General features: G+C 38.0%; 1 protein-coding gene across 6 annotated transcripts in view; it reads left to right on the plus strand.

Annotated features, from left to right (window-relative positions):
- The first annotated feature begins 7,172 nt into the window (after nt 1-7,172).
- Nucleotides 7,173-15,368, plus strand: part of slc39a11 (solute carrier family 39, member 11) — a 103,575-nt gene continuing 95,379 nt past the window's right edge. For all 6 annotated transcript variants that reach the window (XM_047817917.1, XM_027159101.2, XM_027159100.2 and 3 more), the window contains exons 1-3: nt 7,173-7,296; nt 7,571-7,701; nt 8,961-8,999. In XM_047817917.1, coding sequence (XP_047673873.1) covers nt 7,594-7,701; nt 8,961-8,999 — 147 coding nt within the window. In that variant the 5' untranslated portion in view covers nt 7,173-7,296; nt 7,571-7,593. The remainder of the gene's footprint in view (nt 7,297-7,570; nt 7,702-8,960; nt 9,000-15,368) is intronic.

Here is a 15,368-nt window from a genome sequence, read left to right on the forward strand (position 1 = left end):
ACCGAAAACTGTACTTCCGTCCTAGTTCTTTCCTTCCAACGTTGTGTGATCTGACAGATTCAATGGTGTCTGCTGCCCTCTTTTGGATGTTAGCACATCTACAGAGAGATTTTAAGAATTCCCCATTCAAGTCTATGGGGAAAAAACACCCCTTTGTGCTTCCATACTGGGAATTCTGGAATTCTGATCGTTTATAAAATCCATAGCACACCTCTCCTCAATGAGCCGGTCGATTTGACACCTCATTTATGGGTCTAGGACAAAGTTACGCGCAGAAAAAGTGTCCGGAAGAAGAAGAAGAAGAAGAAGAAGAAGAAGAAGAAGAAGAAGAAGAAGAAGAAGAAGTATGCAAGAGAATAAGAATGTGCTTTGCAAGCACATTAATAATAAGTATGCAAGAGAATAAGAATGTGCTTTGCAAGCACATTAATAAAATTACCTAAATTACCAACTTAACTTTATAGATCAACAATAATAATAATTTAATCAATGCTAAATTTGATAGGGATCTCTTGTTTCCATGTTTTTTTGTCTGGCCTGTTCTCTGTGTTTACTTTGCCACATGTATATATTTGTTATTCTTTACATTCTTGTGTTTTTTGTCCTCATGGCAATGTGCACGTCAAGTTTGTTTATGCCTGCATTATTAAACGATACATAAGATTTTCGGACGTTATTTATGAAGACTCTCTGAATTGCTCAACCTATGAAGAATGAGCATTGTGATATTTTAAAGGTTAACTGAACATATGAGGACAACTTACCGTCACACCCAGATGTGATTTTTGAATAACATATTTCAAAATCATGGCTATTAATACAGTTGGTCCATTATTTGCTTCTGTTACAACCACTACTCTCTAAAAAAATGCTTTCCACCAAATTTTGAAATGCGGTTTTGGTGATTTGTGGCAATTCATCCACACAAGCTTTAGCAAGGTTAGGCACAAACATTGTACAGTTGGTGTTCCAGTATATGTTCCAGACACTTGATCAGTCTTCCCATAAAAACCCCTGGGTCACACACAACTTAGGCCATAAATGAATAATTATTGCATTTGATTGCAGAATTCTATGAGAATTTTCTTGTGTATAAAGATCTGCTGAAGTGGTTTAGCTATACCTCCCCCAGTAGAAACTTCTATACTGATGAGTTAAGCACAAAAATTCAATTATGCCAGTTTGAAGTTATAAATAAATACAGTGCTGTGATGTACAGTCATTTAACAGTAATTAACTCTTTATTAACATTTTTGCAAAATTAGTCACACCAAAAATGAATTGTGTACTTTTATACTGTTCAAATCAAAGTTTATTACACTGACTCTCACTACCTGTATTTTGACTCAAGAATTTAATTTACTACACTATAAAATGGGCTTAGAGTTAAATGTAGAAGCATATATAGTATCACTCTATTTTGTGTAAACTGTATGCTGTTTGAAGTGTTGAATATACAGTGTTAATACAGCACTTTACAGTGTTAAAAAATTGAGAGTGTTGTGTGTTACTAAATTTATTCCTTTTTTAACTATGGGCAATTTAATAAGACTGGTGTTTTATCCCTTTGCATTACTGTTGTAAGGTGTTAATGTATGTTATTTAAAAATGAAGAGTCTCCAGACAGATGTAAAGATTTCTATTTATTTACCAAACTTTTAAATAAGTCAGATGTGTAGATATCAGTTAGTTAAATTCATAAAGTGTTGGTAAATGTACTTTAAGCTGTGTTTTTACAACATTACCTTGCAAAGCATCATCTGTATTCTCTGCGATTAACAAATCCTTTGTTGGATAGCGTTTTCTCTGTGTATGACTTCTACCTGTTTGTTTTTCTGTTTTTGCCCTTTTGCCTTGCCCCTTTTGGATTTGTTTGCTCCGCTGACTCCTTTTCATGTGCCTGTACTTTGACCCTGCCTTTGTCTGCCATTTTGGATTGCTGTGTTTTCGCCCTTTGTTTCATTAAACTATTTACACTCCATATGGATTTTGCATCCTTACAGCAGGCTTTTTTATATAGTTTTCTAATTACTCTTCTGCATTTTTGTGTAATTTATTTTATTCTTACATTTTGTGTTATATTTTTGTGTGACATTTTTCATTTTATTTTTACACTGAAAACATAAACAAATCCAAAAGGGGCAAGGCAAAGTGCAAAAACAGAAAAACAAACAGGTAGAAGTCATACACAGAGAAAACGCTATCCAACAAAGGATTTGTTAATCGCAGAGAATACAGATGATGCTTTGCAAGGTAATGTTGTAAAAACACAGCTTAAAGTACATTTACCAGACATTCTCATCCAGACTGACTTACAATTGAGCAACAAAGGGCCTTGCTCAGGGGCGCAGCAGTTGCAGCTTGGTGGACCTGGGATTTGAACCCATGACCTTCCGACCAGTAGCCCAACACCTTAGCCACTGAGCTACCACATCCCTGGAAGTATGCACTGGCTCGCAGTTGTCAGCACTCAGTAGTGACTCTTTCTGGTGGGTTGAAGGGGTGTTGGTTGATATGGCCATAACAGAACCCCCTCTCCTAGGAACACCACTAAGTGTTCTTCTGGGTCGACCCCAGGGCCTGGGGCATGGTCGGTCAGGATGTGCATGGTAAAGTTCTGTAATTAGGCTGGGGTCAAGGATGTCCTGTGCATTTTCCCACAAGCTTTCTGCTGGCCCGTAACCTTTATAATCGACTAGATACTGTAATAGCCCCCCCCCCCCAAGTTGATATAATGATTTTGAAGGGGCCAATGAAGCAGAAAGTCGAGCAGTGCTGGACATCAGATCGTTGTGCAGGGATATAGCAAGATCATGACCTGGGGATGAATCACCTGGCATGAACAGCAGTTCAGTTTTGCTAGGATTGAGCTTTAACTGATGAGCAGTCATCCATGATGAAATTTCTGCCAGACATGCTAAGATCCGGTCAGAAGCTGTGGCATCTGAAGGTGGGAAAGAGAAGATAAGTTGTGTATCATCAGCATAGCAGTGGTAAGAGAACCCATGTGATGAAATAACTTCCCCAAGAAAGTGAGTATACAGGGAAAAAAGAAGAGGACCAAGTACTGAGATGATGTTGTGGAATTTCTGAGGGTCATGTGAGGAAGCTTCAAGCTTTTCCTAGTAGAAGGAAGTCTTGGCAGAAGTCACATCTGAGGAGAACTTGACAAGAAGTGTTCGGTAAAAATCAAGATCTGCATCAAGTTGTGATTTCTTCCACTTTCTCTCTGATGATCTTAGCTCTCTTGGATTGTTGCGCAGCACATCTGAAAGCCAAGGAGCAGAACAAGAAGTTTTCTTGGGTTTAGTGAACATAGGGCAGAGGAAATCCATAGTTGAGGAAAGAAACGAGAGGAAAGTGTCTGTGGCTGAGTCCAAGGGTAGTGAGGAAAAAGACTCAGGATCAGGAAGGGAAGAAAGAGTGCCAGAAGCTACAGATGAAGGGGAGACAGAGTGAAGGTTGTGGCTGGTAAGAGTGAGGGGGTGAGAGGTAGTTTTAGGTAGGATAGGTAGAGTGATGGTGAAGGATACCAGGTGATGATCAGAGACGTTTAGAGGGGTAGCAGTCACGTCTGTAGTTGGAGAAGGACAGGTCAAGGACATTGCCTCCTTTGTGTGTGGAGATGTAGCTGTTGAGTGTGAGGGTGAATGAGTCGAGAAGAGACAGGAGGGAAGAAGAATGTAGCTTGTCAGAGGGGAGGTTGAAGTCACCAAGCACTGTCAGGGGGGGAGCTATCGGAAGGGAGAGCACTAAGCAGTGAGTCCATTTCTTCCAGGAAGTCTCCTAGGGGACCAGGAGGGCGGTAGACAACAAAGATAACAAGGTTGATTGGAGAGGTAACTGAAATGGCATGGAATTCAAAAGAACAGATGGTTAAATGAGAGAAGAGGAGAGGTAAATAAACAATAAACAACAATAAACTATCATCTGCGGTTGTCCTCTAAGTGCTGTCAGCAGATGCACATGAGTGCTCTCCAATACCTCCCGGTTCCGCTGGTGGCAATCATCTATGCAAGGATGTCTGCGGGTTCCCCCTACCATAGGCACAGAGGTGACTGGTAGCCAAGGACACACTGGAATGAAGTAAGACAGGCCTCGGCCCATGTCAGTGAGTTTTGGGCATACACGGCTGATGGTTAGAATTTGCTCCAACTCTGTTGCTCCTTACTTAGACTATGTACAGAGGTACTGGCCCAGCTCTTGGATGTGGCATTCGACTTGACCTTTGGCTTGTGGGTAGTAGCTGGACTTAAGGCTTATGTTGATCACTAGGATCTGTCAGAATGCTCTCCACACTTGGGAGGTGAATTTTACCCCCATCTTAGACAATGTCTTCGGGAATGGCAAAATTCTGGACATGTGCTTTACCAATGCTGTGGCCGCTTCCATTGCTGTGGGCAGACGTGCAAGCCTTAGAAAACCTGCCCACTGTCACTAACACAGTCTTGAACTTGTAGGAGCTTGGAAGATCGGTGACAAAGTCTATGGCAAAGAACAACCATGAGCATTGTGGTATCTAAGTATCTCTTAGTAAGTATCCATGTATCTCATCTCTAGGTATCCATAGGCATCAGTGGCTTTACAAGTGGCTTTAAGAGTCCAGCTGGCAGCTGTTGAGGGGTGGATGTTTAAGCACAAACAGGGCAAGCATTGACATAGTCTCTGACATACCTGGACAGGGAGAGCCACAAGAAGGTGTTCCTAAGGAGTTGCATGGTTCTCTGAATGCCAGGGTGTCTGGAGCTAATTGGTGTATGCACCCACTTAATGACTCTTTAGTGGAGGGAGGAAGGGACATACATGATGGGGGACAGTCAGAAGGTGATTCTTTCTCCTTTTGGGTCGGGGGGATCTCCTCCATGATATCCCACCTGATGGGGGAAATGTTGATTTAGTGCAGAATGGGTTTCAGGTCAACTGCGATGTGAAAAATAATTTTTGGATTTTTGGGCTTGCCTTGGGTTCAATCTCTTGGCCCCCTTTATGTATTCCGGATTTTTGTGATCTGTCAAAACTTGAAACTGGTGTTATGCTCCTTCCAGACAATGTCTCCATTCCTCCAGCAACTCTCTGATCAATAGCAGTTCCCAGTTGCCCACATCGGATTTTGATTCTGCTGGGTTGAGTTTATGTGAGTAGAAGGCACAAGGTGAAGTTTTCCAGTTTTGCCCTGGTGCTGGGATAATACTGCAACTATCTCACAACTTGAGGCATCCACTTCAATAACAAATGGAAGGTTGGGTTTGGGGTGGTGCAGAAGGGGAGTTGTGGTGAACCTTTCCATCAGTTTGTTAAATGGCGGTGTCTTTTACATTGGTAGGTGTGGGCCACTCCATGACAGATTTGCTCATATCCATCTGAACCCCTTGACTGCTGATGACACCAAAAAGGTGATTGTGTGTTGGTGGAATTTGCACTTCTCTGGTTTACAGAGTTTGAGTATTTCAGAATATTTTTGATGTATACACATTGGTTCAGGAGATCCTTGAATACTTCATTAATGAAGGCCTGGAACACAGATGGTGTGTTATTTAGCTCATACGGCACTACTAAACATTTGTAGTGCCCATGTGCAGTGATAAAAGCAGTCTTCCATTTATTCCCCTCCCATATGCAAATCAGATTATATAAACTTCTAAGGTCCAATTTTGTGAATATCCATTCATAGCCTGAGCTGCTCTAGGGCTGACGGTACTAATAAGAGTGGATAGGGTTGCTTAATGGTATTGGAGCTGAGGCCCTGTAATCTATACAGCACCTGACGCTGCTGGTGACGTGGATGGCTGGATGAATCCAGCAGCGAGAGCATCTTCAATGTACTTCTCCACGGTTAGGGTTTCATTGTTTTGTAATTGGTGTATGAAAATGCAACAGCCCCAGGGGCAGTAAGGAGGTAGGTAATTTGACAGTGTGTTTCTTGCTAAAGACCTCTTCCAGGTCCTTAAATTTACTGATCATGACTATTTTCTCATTGTTATCTGGGCTTTCATCTGTGGTGCCATTACAGGGCAGCTGTATAAGTTTTTTGAGGCAATGATGCTGACAGTGAGTAGTGGCTGATTTACCTTTTTGCCCATAAGATCTACGGGTTGTGTTCTTGTAGCAAGGGGAACCCCAGAATGATAGGGTTAGTGGGGGAGGATGTAACAAACAGGGTGATCTCTTCAAAGTGAAACAATCCTATCTGCAAGGCAATCTGGGCTCTCTGGAGTCTACAACTTGATTTTTTGTCCCATAACTGTAAGGATCTTTTAAGAAATTTAAAATGACTGTCATTTTAATGGCACATCGTGAGAGCTCTTGCTTGTGCTGCTCAACAATCCTGCCACATTCAAAAACAGAAAGTGTTTTTGTTGTTACCATCAGGAGATCATGACAGTGTGACTGTCTGGAAGACAATGAGATTAAAACCATATTTGTGCACAGATTTAGCTTTTAAAGGCTATGGTCTTAAACGTTTGATCAGCTGATTACCAGCCTGATTGAATTTAAATGCAATTTTCAATAAATTGCCTACACTTTTTTTTTTTTTTACTTTTTTTTGCCATTTCGAAGAAGTACTTACTGGTCTTAAGTTTTAGTTCAGGTGTGTGTGTGTATATATATATATATATGTGACAACACTGAAGAAATGACACTGTGCTCCAATGTAAGGTAGTGAGTGTATACAGTGTACAGTTTAAAGAACTAGATTTGCAAATTCTATTTTATGTGTTTGCGTTAATAAATTTCCCAAACCCAGAATATAAATGTGTCCCTCTTTAGAATAGAATGGGGTCATAGAAGCCTTTATTATGGCCACATATACATTACAGCACAGTGGAATTCTTTTCTTCACATACCCCAACTGAGGAGGTTGGGGTCAGAGTGCAGGGGCAGCTATGATACAGGGGGTTGAGGGCCTACTCAAGGGCCCAACAGTGGCAGCTTTGCTGTGCTAGGCCTTGAACCCCGGTTCTCCGATCAACAATCCAGAGCCTTAACCAGTTGAGTCACCATTGCCCACATAGGCTTTACATTGTGAGTTTAGCTAAATGCTACTAAACTCCACGTTCATCATTCTTACATTATTAAAATGATTAGAATAATAATTATGAGTTGATGTTTCTCTTTACATTAACGCGTTACATTACATGATAAATGGGTTAATTCCTGGATGTTATTGTTGTGTTCGGTAGAAATATCGCGAGAGTTTCGCGTGACTTTAGAGTCTCGCGTGACTTTAGAGACACGTGTACAGGGAAGCAGGAAGTAAATAAGCCGCCCTTTGGTCGCTTGGTGTCTGCATTGGCAGTAAGTACTATATAATACGGGCTTGTATTGAAAAAAGTCTATATTTCTAATGAAACAAATAAAAAAAATAAAATAAAGCATTTCGTTAAACAGATTTTAAGACTTGGAAAGTAAATAGATGAGATGATTTACCCACACTTTCTACATGAGTGTCAGCACTTTATTAAACAAAAGCTTCGTGTCCTGAGCTGTAAAGCAAACAGGATTTGACACACAGCCTTTTCTCTTGTAAAATGAGGTACACAAACCTGACTTCATTGTGTGTCATTGCCAGGTGTCAGGTGAAGCAGCAGCAGCATGCTTGCAGACTGCAGTCCAGTGGTGCAGGCTCTGCTGGGGACTCTCCTCACCTGGGGACTCACAGCTGCAGGAGCTGCTCTTGTCTTCATCTTCTCTAGCACACAGGTACGATACAGTTCCTGACTTGCCTCTGTTATTTTACAAAGGTTTATCATTGTTCAAATGGTGACAGTGATGTTTATTTAACACTGATGGAGTCTCCAGTGTCAGTGCTTTGTAGCAATCAGTAACTTTTCCTCAAAAAGTCCTTTGTCGTTTATGCTTTCTGGATTCTCTGTGAAAAGAAAAACTGCATTTTTCATCATATTACGAGAAGGAATAATCTGAATAGTTGCTCTAACAAAATGATAACAGGAACTCAGTTGTTACACATATGTCCCATGATGTTAAAGTATTTTAACTATATATGACTATAAACTGTTAAAAATTATGCATAAAATAACACATTACACCTCCAGGGACTGATAATTTTTTATAGTTAGTTCTGTCCTGTTTTATCTCCTGTTTATTCCTGTTTCAGCTGTGAGTTGGTGATAGTGTGAGGTATAGTTTTTACTTGATAGAGTTGTTGTAATTGGTTGGGATGTCACAAGCTCACAAAAGTATTTAAATTGTTATTTATTGGTTTTTATTTTTAATTTAGCTTTGTAGCGGTAATTTTTAAATATATATTTTTTTTCTAAAAAAAAAAAAATTGTGTTAATGCTTGTAAGAACAATTTATGAATAAATCTCAATATGAACAGATTTAATCAATCAGAAATCACTGAACTGACTGAACAGGAAAAATATCCAGAATGTTGTTTCTGCCATAATGACAAATTAGAGGTTCTCACTGTTATTCATTTCAAAAAGTATTGAGTCATTTGGAAAGAAGCTTTGAAGCGAATAAGAAGTAAAATTTATAGTAGTGAAAAAATGTTTTTTATAACAAAATCACTCCTTATAAATGATGTACTATATTCAAATTCATCTTCTATTAAGTAAGTGATGAACATTCTGTGGTTTATCGGTCCAGTGGCTGGAGTTGCTAAAACTTTTACAAAGGAATGATTCAATTCAGTATAGGTCAATAGCATTGGTGATTGTGTGACTTTAAGGTGTGTTTTATTAAGGATCCTGTTTCTAATTGTCTAACTCCACAGTCTGCAAATACACACAGAGGGAAGAGACAGCCATTGGCCCTATAGACTATTGCTTATGTCTTAGCTAAGTAGAAAAATCCACTGTTTGAAGATTTGGGCACAACCAGTATGATGATTTGAAGTACTTAATACAGGTGTCTTCTTTAGTAAAAAATAAGATGAAAAACACACTGTAACTGCATGTCTTATCTGTCTGATTATGTCCTATTGTGCTTTTCAGAAGAAGATCTTGGATGGAAGTCTGGGCTTTGCAGCAGGGGTAAGAAAGCACCCACTTCCACATTATAGCTAAAACAGTATAACATGAAAAACACTTGCAAAGATCTTTTTAGTAAAAAGTAAGGTGTCAGGCTATATGCTTTGTTATATATAAAATGATATGAAGATAGGAAAATACCTAATAATAGAAACAAATGCCCAGGCTAACATTAGCCAAAAACTGAAGAAAAGAAAACAAATCTTATGCTTTGCTGTCTCACTGTACAGCTAAATGTAAGCAGTGCTATATGCAGAAATACAGAAATCTGGGTGCAGATCTGGGTAATTACCTTGAGGTAATCATGGACAATCAATTGTCCTTTTCCTTCGCATGCATCCTTTGCCAATGTGACACTCTCATGTCAGTTTCTTCTCTACAACATCAGATGGATTCGACCATTTTTATCCACACAGGCTGCTCAGGTGCTTGTTCAGTCTCTTATCATTTTGAGGCTGGACTACTGCACCTCGCTGCTGGAGAGTCTTCCTATGAACACAATTTGTCTTTTGCAAATGATCCAAAATGCAGCTGCACGACTTGTTTCAAGCTGCCTAAGTTCTCACACACCATCACATTGCTGCTTCCCATCCATTTGCTTCCAGTAGCTGCATGCATCAGAAAATAACTCACACTGCACCTCACTCCCTTCAGTCCACTAGCACTGACTGACTGGTCCCTCAATCTCTCAGGGTAAGTGGTAGGCTCAGACACGTTTCTGTTCTGGCAACGAGGTGGTAGAATGAACTTCCTCTAGATGTCCAAACAGCTGAGTCACTGGCTGTCTTCAAACTTTGGCTGAAGACCTATGTCTTCCTGAACCACTTAAACTAGTGCTTATTTTTCCTGTTTGTTTTATGTGTATATTTAAAAAGAATATAAAAAAATATTACTATATAATATTAAAAAAAAAAGAACAAATCCCAAGTCTGTAACCTAGTGAACCAGTGTTAATATATGAATTGATGGAGATTTCAAAGCACTTTTGTATGCTGCTTTGGCATCTGACAAATGGCATAAATGTAAAAGTGAACCCATCCTTTTCAGGGTGACACTAGATAGTGAGGCATCATTACTTTTCTCTATCATCTTGAATAAAAACTAAATTGACATGTAAACAGTACTGTGTGTGTTGACAAGATATAAGAGACCTGGGTGACCACTGTACTGTAGTAGAACCCTTTCCTTCAACTCAAGATTGAACTACTATAGTCCGAAGCCCCATTCTGTATAAATCATTTTATTATTCTGCTATTCTGAAATGTCACAGACATAAATGTATCATGTGTTAGGATATTCTGAACTTTTCTTTAAAGGGCTAACAGTTTTTTTATTCATAACTCATTTTTTTCCAGATAAAGGCAAAACATTACTTTTTGTTTAAGGCAATTTTTAAATTAATATAATCGTAACATGCTCCAGTTGTTTTCTGGTGGTGTGACACTATTAGCATCTACAGACTCAAGTAAAATATTAAGCAGTAAGTGTGATGTGAACAGAGAAAGTTTTGTGGCCAAACCTTTAGACTATTTCCGTTATTGTCTTTAATAGGGTTGTGTTATTGTCACGTTGTCTGAGTCTTTAAGCCTTTTCTTCAAAATCTGCTCAGACACCACAGCACATTGCATAGGAAGAATTGTGCAGGTACAAAAATATGTGTCACTTCATCTGTAATCTGTCACTTTTTTTTTTTTTTACAATGAAGTACCAAAGAGTAAAATAATCAGTAATAAGTAAAAGAAAATCCGTTTTGTAAAGAAACTAAAAAAATAAATATTATAATATAATATTATTACTTTTGGTGGAAACTCAAAGAGCTTCAGCTCAATGTCCTTAAAGCAGATCTGTTCTTTACTAGTGATGTGACCGGATTTATACCATTTATTATTTACAAAAACTGCCAGTCCTCCTCCCTTTCTCTTACCGCTCTCCATCGTTCTGTCTGTGCGCAGTAGTTGAAATCCATCCAGAGCCACAGTCATATCCGGTGTTAGCGAATATTCTCATGTACCAGTCTATGCAACTTGAGCACTGTTTGTATTTTTAGATTCTTGCTGGTTATTGCATGGGAGATAAAAATCCTTATTGCTTATTAATTATTATTATTATTATATATTTGTTAATTGTATATAGGTTTAGCTTGGCTCTATGGCATTCTTATGACTTATGATATTTAATTAATTTTGTTCCAAGTGTGTAGACCATAGAACACATCTCTAATTCTCACTCTTAGACCTTGACATTTAGAAAACTTCCTCTGTTAATCAGTGCACTTAGTGTATTGAACTGATGCACTGAGATGTTAGATTAATTTTAAGTAAACAGGATGTAGATGTTAAACACAGAGCCATCATCACATTAGTGAACATGTCAAATGAATAAACCTCATTATCATGAGCAGTCATCCTGGACATTCTCATTTTCCTTATTAAGAAAAATGCTCTTCATTTGACATCACTCAAGAATATAAACAATATCTGTGCATAATGTTTATCTCTAGTTTTAGTATCTTCTTAAATTGAAAGTCGAGACTTTAAACTTCACTAGAAGTTTCTAGTGTCTAGTGATATTAGACTATTGTACTATAGGTCAGAAGCATCTGGCTCTAAGTCTCTACACTGGGTTTTAGTTTAAGTCCAGATGGGCTAGATATTATTTATTGAATCATGTCAGGGCATTGTTTTTTAATACGAAGCTGCTGAACTTGAGGATTTTGAAACACAGTTTCTTGTTAAAATGATGCTTCAAGTGCTGCTCAAAAGCTCATGATCAACTAGATTTTGTTTAGTCAATCAGTTTTTTGGGAGAAGTTATAAATGTGTTTATTTTTTCATTTTTAAAATGTGTTGAACCTGTTGAATCGTAGCAGTTTTATTTAAGTATGTTACACTGTTTTGCATTATATGTTTTTCTGGATTTTGACTATCACATTTACTTATGACATCTTTTTAAATTGAAAGTCAAAACTTTAAACTTCACTAGAAGTTTCTAGTGTCTAGTGATATTAGACTATTGTACTATTGGACAGAAGCATCTGGCTCTAAATCTTTGCACTGGGTTTTAGGTTAATAGTCACAGATAGAAATAGATTAGTACTGCATGGGATATTTGTTAGATGGATTCAATTAGATAGGTAAACAATCTATAGCTCTATATGTATCTAACTAGACTGTTGTTTAAATAAACATTATTTGAAATGTAGTAAGACCAGACAGTGGTGAGAGGAAAAGAGTATGTCCTTTCACTTTCTGTAATGGAGAGCTGAATGTAAACTGATCAGCCATAACATTACATCCATGTGCCTAGTGTTGTGTTGGTCTCCTTTGTGTCACCAGATCATCACTGCGTCATTGAGGCTTAGAGTTGACAAGACCTCTGAGGATGTGCGGTGATATCCAGCATCAAGACAACAGCAGATCCTTTAAGTCCTCTAAATTGCTGACTTAATTGTCCAGAACATCCCTTAGATGCCCGATCAGATTGAGATCTAGGGAATTTGTAGGCAAAGTCAACTCCTTTTATTGACTCTGTCATGTTTCTTAAACCATTCCTAAACAATCTTTTCAGTGTAGCAGGCATTGATGTCCTACTGGAGGACATCACTGTTATAAGGGAATACCGTTACAATGAAGGAGTGTATTTGGTCTGCAACAATGTTTAGGAAGGTAGTTCATGCCCAAGTCGCATCCACTGAAACCCAAGGTTTCTCAGCAGGACATTACCTAGTGCATCTTGCTGTCTCTGCCATCTCTCCATCTTCTCATAGTGCAATAAATTGAGGTGCACTTTGTGTTCTAAACCCTTAGCCCATCCAGCATGGACCTTTTCAGCAATTTGTGCTACAGTAGGTGTTCTATGGAATCGGACCAGATATGCTAGCTTTTGCTCCTCATGTGCATTAGTGAGCCTTGGGCACCCATTATCCTGTCCTTAATTCACTGGTTTTCCTTGCTAGAAGCTCTTTTGGTAGTTTCTTACATTTGCTTATTTTTCCTGCTTCAAACACGTCAAATTTGAGCACTGACTCTAATTCAAGCTCACTTGCTGCCTATCACACCTTTCACACCTCTTGACCGGTGCCTTTATAACAAGTGGTGGTTTTAATGTTGTGGCTCATTGGTGTGTCTCTTTCAGATGTTAAAAGAACACAGGCACCTCCTGTGATTTACAGATGCACCTTCTTATTTACACATAAAAATAACTGTTTCTTTTAGTTATGCCATCTTTTATGGATAGAAAAATCATCAAATTTCAGGAAGTTAATATTTAATATTCATTTTCAAACTCCTTTTTAAGCCTGTACACTGTAAAACAGATGGCACCCTGTGATCTTTGAACCTTATTGTACAGCTTTCAGTAACAGGGTTGCAGTTTGTCAGTGAATTATAAATTTTTTTGGAGGAAAATAGTGTTAAAATTAATTTGTTTCAATTGACAGGATAGTGATTAACCACCTGCAATTCACACTATGTTGAGTTGCAGTTAGTTTGGTTATTTCCTAATAATTTCCAGGCTTATTGAGAGAAGCTATATCAATATGTCTACAATTTAATTTACAATTAAAATTCTTCATACATTGTTATGCTGTGCACTTAGAGAGCAATCTAGTGAATTAATAAATACACACAGATCAAGTCATATGAAATTCCTTCTGAAAGAATCAGTCACTGAAGCATGAAACAAATGTCCACTCAGTGCTACTAATTAGTGGAGAGAAATAATGTTCAAACACAGCTTGTCATTCCTGTTAATACAATTAAATTAGTTACTTACTTTTTGCTTTTCCCTTGAAGCTAAATCACATTAAAATGTTCATTTCCCTCTGCCATTGTGTTAGAGAAAAGCTGTGTTTTGTGTCTCAGTGGAAAAGATGGGAAAGATTGTGCTTCTGTAATTATTCTGGTGATGTTTCAATGTTAAATTTATCCAATATTTTGCTCTAATTTCTGTCTAAACTTAAACTGTGTAACTTAAAAAAGTGACACCATACATTTCATATAAGCAGTAAAGTGTATGCTGCTAACACACTTTCATGCTTTGTTGGGTTATTGACTTGCACTTCTCTGTGTTATGTGTAATTGGGTCTTCCTTCTTTCACTAAGAGCACAGTTTTTTACTTACAAAAATGAATAAATTGAGCTATTGCTTGTGATCTTTCGTGACCAGTTTAACCAAGTTAGAGGGTTTGTGAGAAGACGGAAGGTAAATTATCTTCTCTCGGCTCAGACTGACCCTTGGATGGTTAAGCACAGAAAGAGTTTGCAGTTAAGAGCACAGGCTCTGAACTAATCTTTGGCAGTTGGCAGTAAAGATTCTCCCTGTAGTCAGAGATGCAAATGTTTCAAGAGTCCAGAAAAGATGCTCTTACTGATGTCTGATTCCTTAAATGAGAAATAAAGATTGGCTCAATGCGCACTCAAGAAGGGCTTCTGTGCTTTGCAGTTTCAGAGATTTACCAGTTTTAGTTCTAGGCATCAGAGAGTTTAGCTCATGAACTTATCTGGCTTCATTATCAAACATTTTCTACTAAATTGTAGTCTTTACACTGTCCACTCATTTTCTCATTTGTACACTCTGCTTAAGATCAAAGCTTTCAACATTCATGCTAACATCACTGTCGGTGTCATCACACCTATCTCATAGATGTAACCAGTAACCACCCGAACTGATTCCTTGCTGTAGCTTGGTATAACTTTGTTGTATATAAATTATGCTCCAGGGAATTTAAGATCCAATGTTTGCTGCTGTTGAATGTTATTGGAAATTGCTCACATGTATGTTCCATGGCATTAACTCATTTAAAAAAGGATTCATAAACATATTGCTATGGTATTAGAGGAATGAAATGTTAACCGACATTTGTTATATGTAATATTATCTTGGTGCTTTGTTTTTCATTGGCTGATTTGACGCTACTGTATTTTGGGCCTCTTGTGACAAACATTAAAGCTACATTGTAATTATATTTCAGTGTCCCAGTCTAAATGCCTATATAGTCATTAAAAAGAATTAATAAAAAAAAATTATCCCGGTCTTAAATCCTTAGCCCGTTATTTGTTTTATGTAGCACCACAATCCTGGAGAAACGTTGTCTCATTTCACTATGAACTGCAACAGCTATACAGTATGTGGTTGAAATGACAATAAAAAGCTACTTGACTTGAAAATTATGAACTTTCTTGTAGCTTCATTTTCGATTTGTCTGTAGTATGAAATCAATCCCCCCCCAAAGAAAATAGATTTCAAGCTCACAAAAAAAATCACATAGACACAAGAGTCATTTGTATTTATATCACTGGAACATTCTTAAAAAAGTATTAAACTTTTGAAATCTTAGTAAATAAACTTGAATTCCAAATTCAAATGTGGAAT

This window comes from Tachysurus fulvidraco, chromosome 8 (assembly GCF_022655615.1).
Source record: "Tachysurus fulvidraco isolate hzauxx_2018 chromosome 8, HZAU_PFXX_2.0, whole genome shotgun sequence".
NCBI lineage: Eukaryota > Metazoa > Chordata > Actinopteri > Siluriformes > Bagridae > Tachysurus > Tachysurus fulvidraco.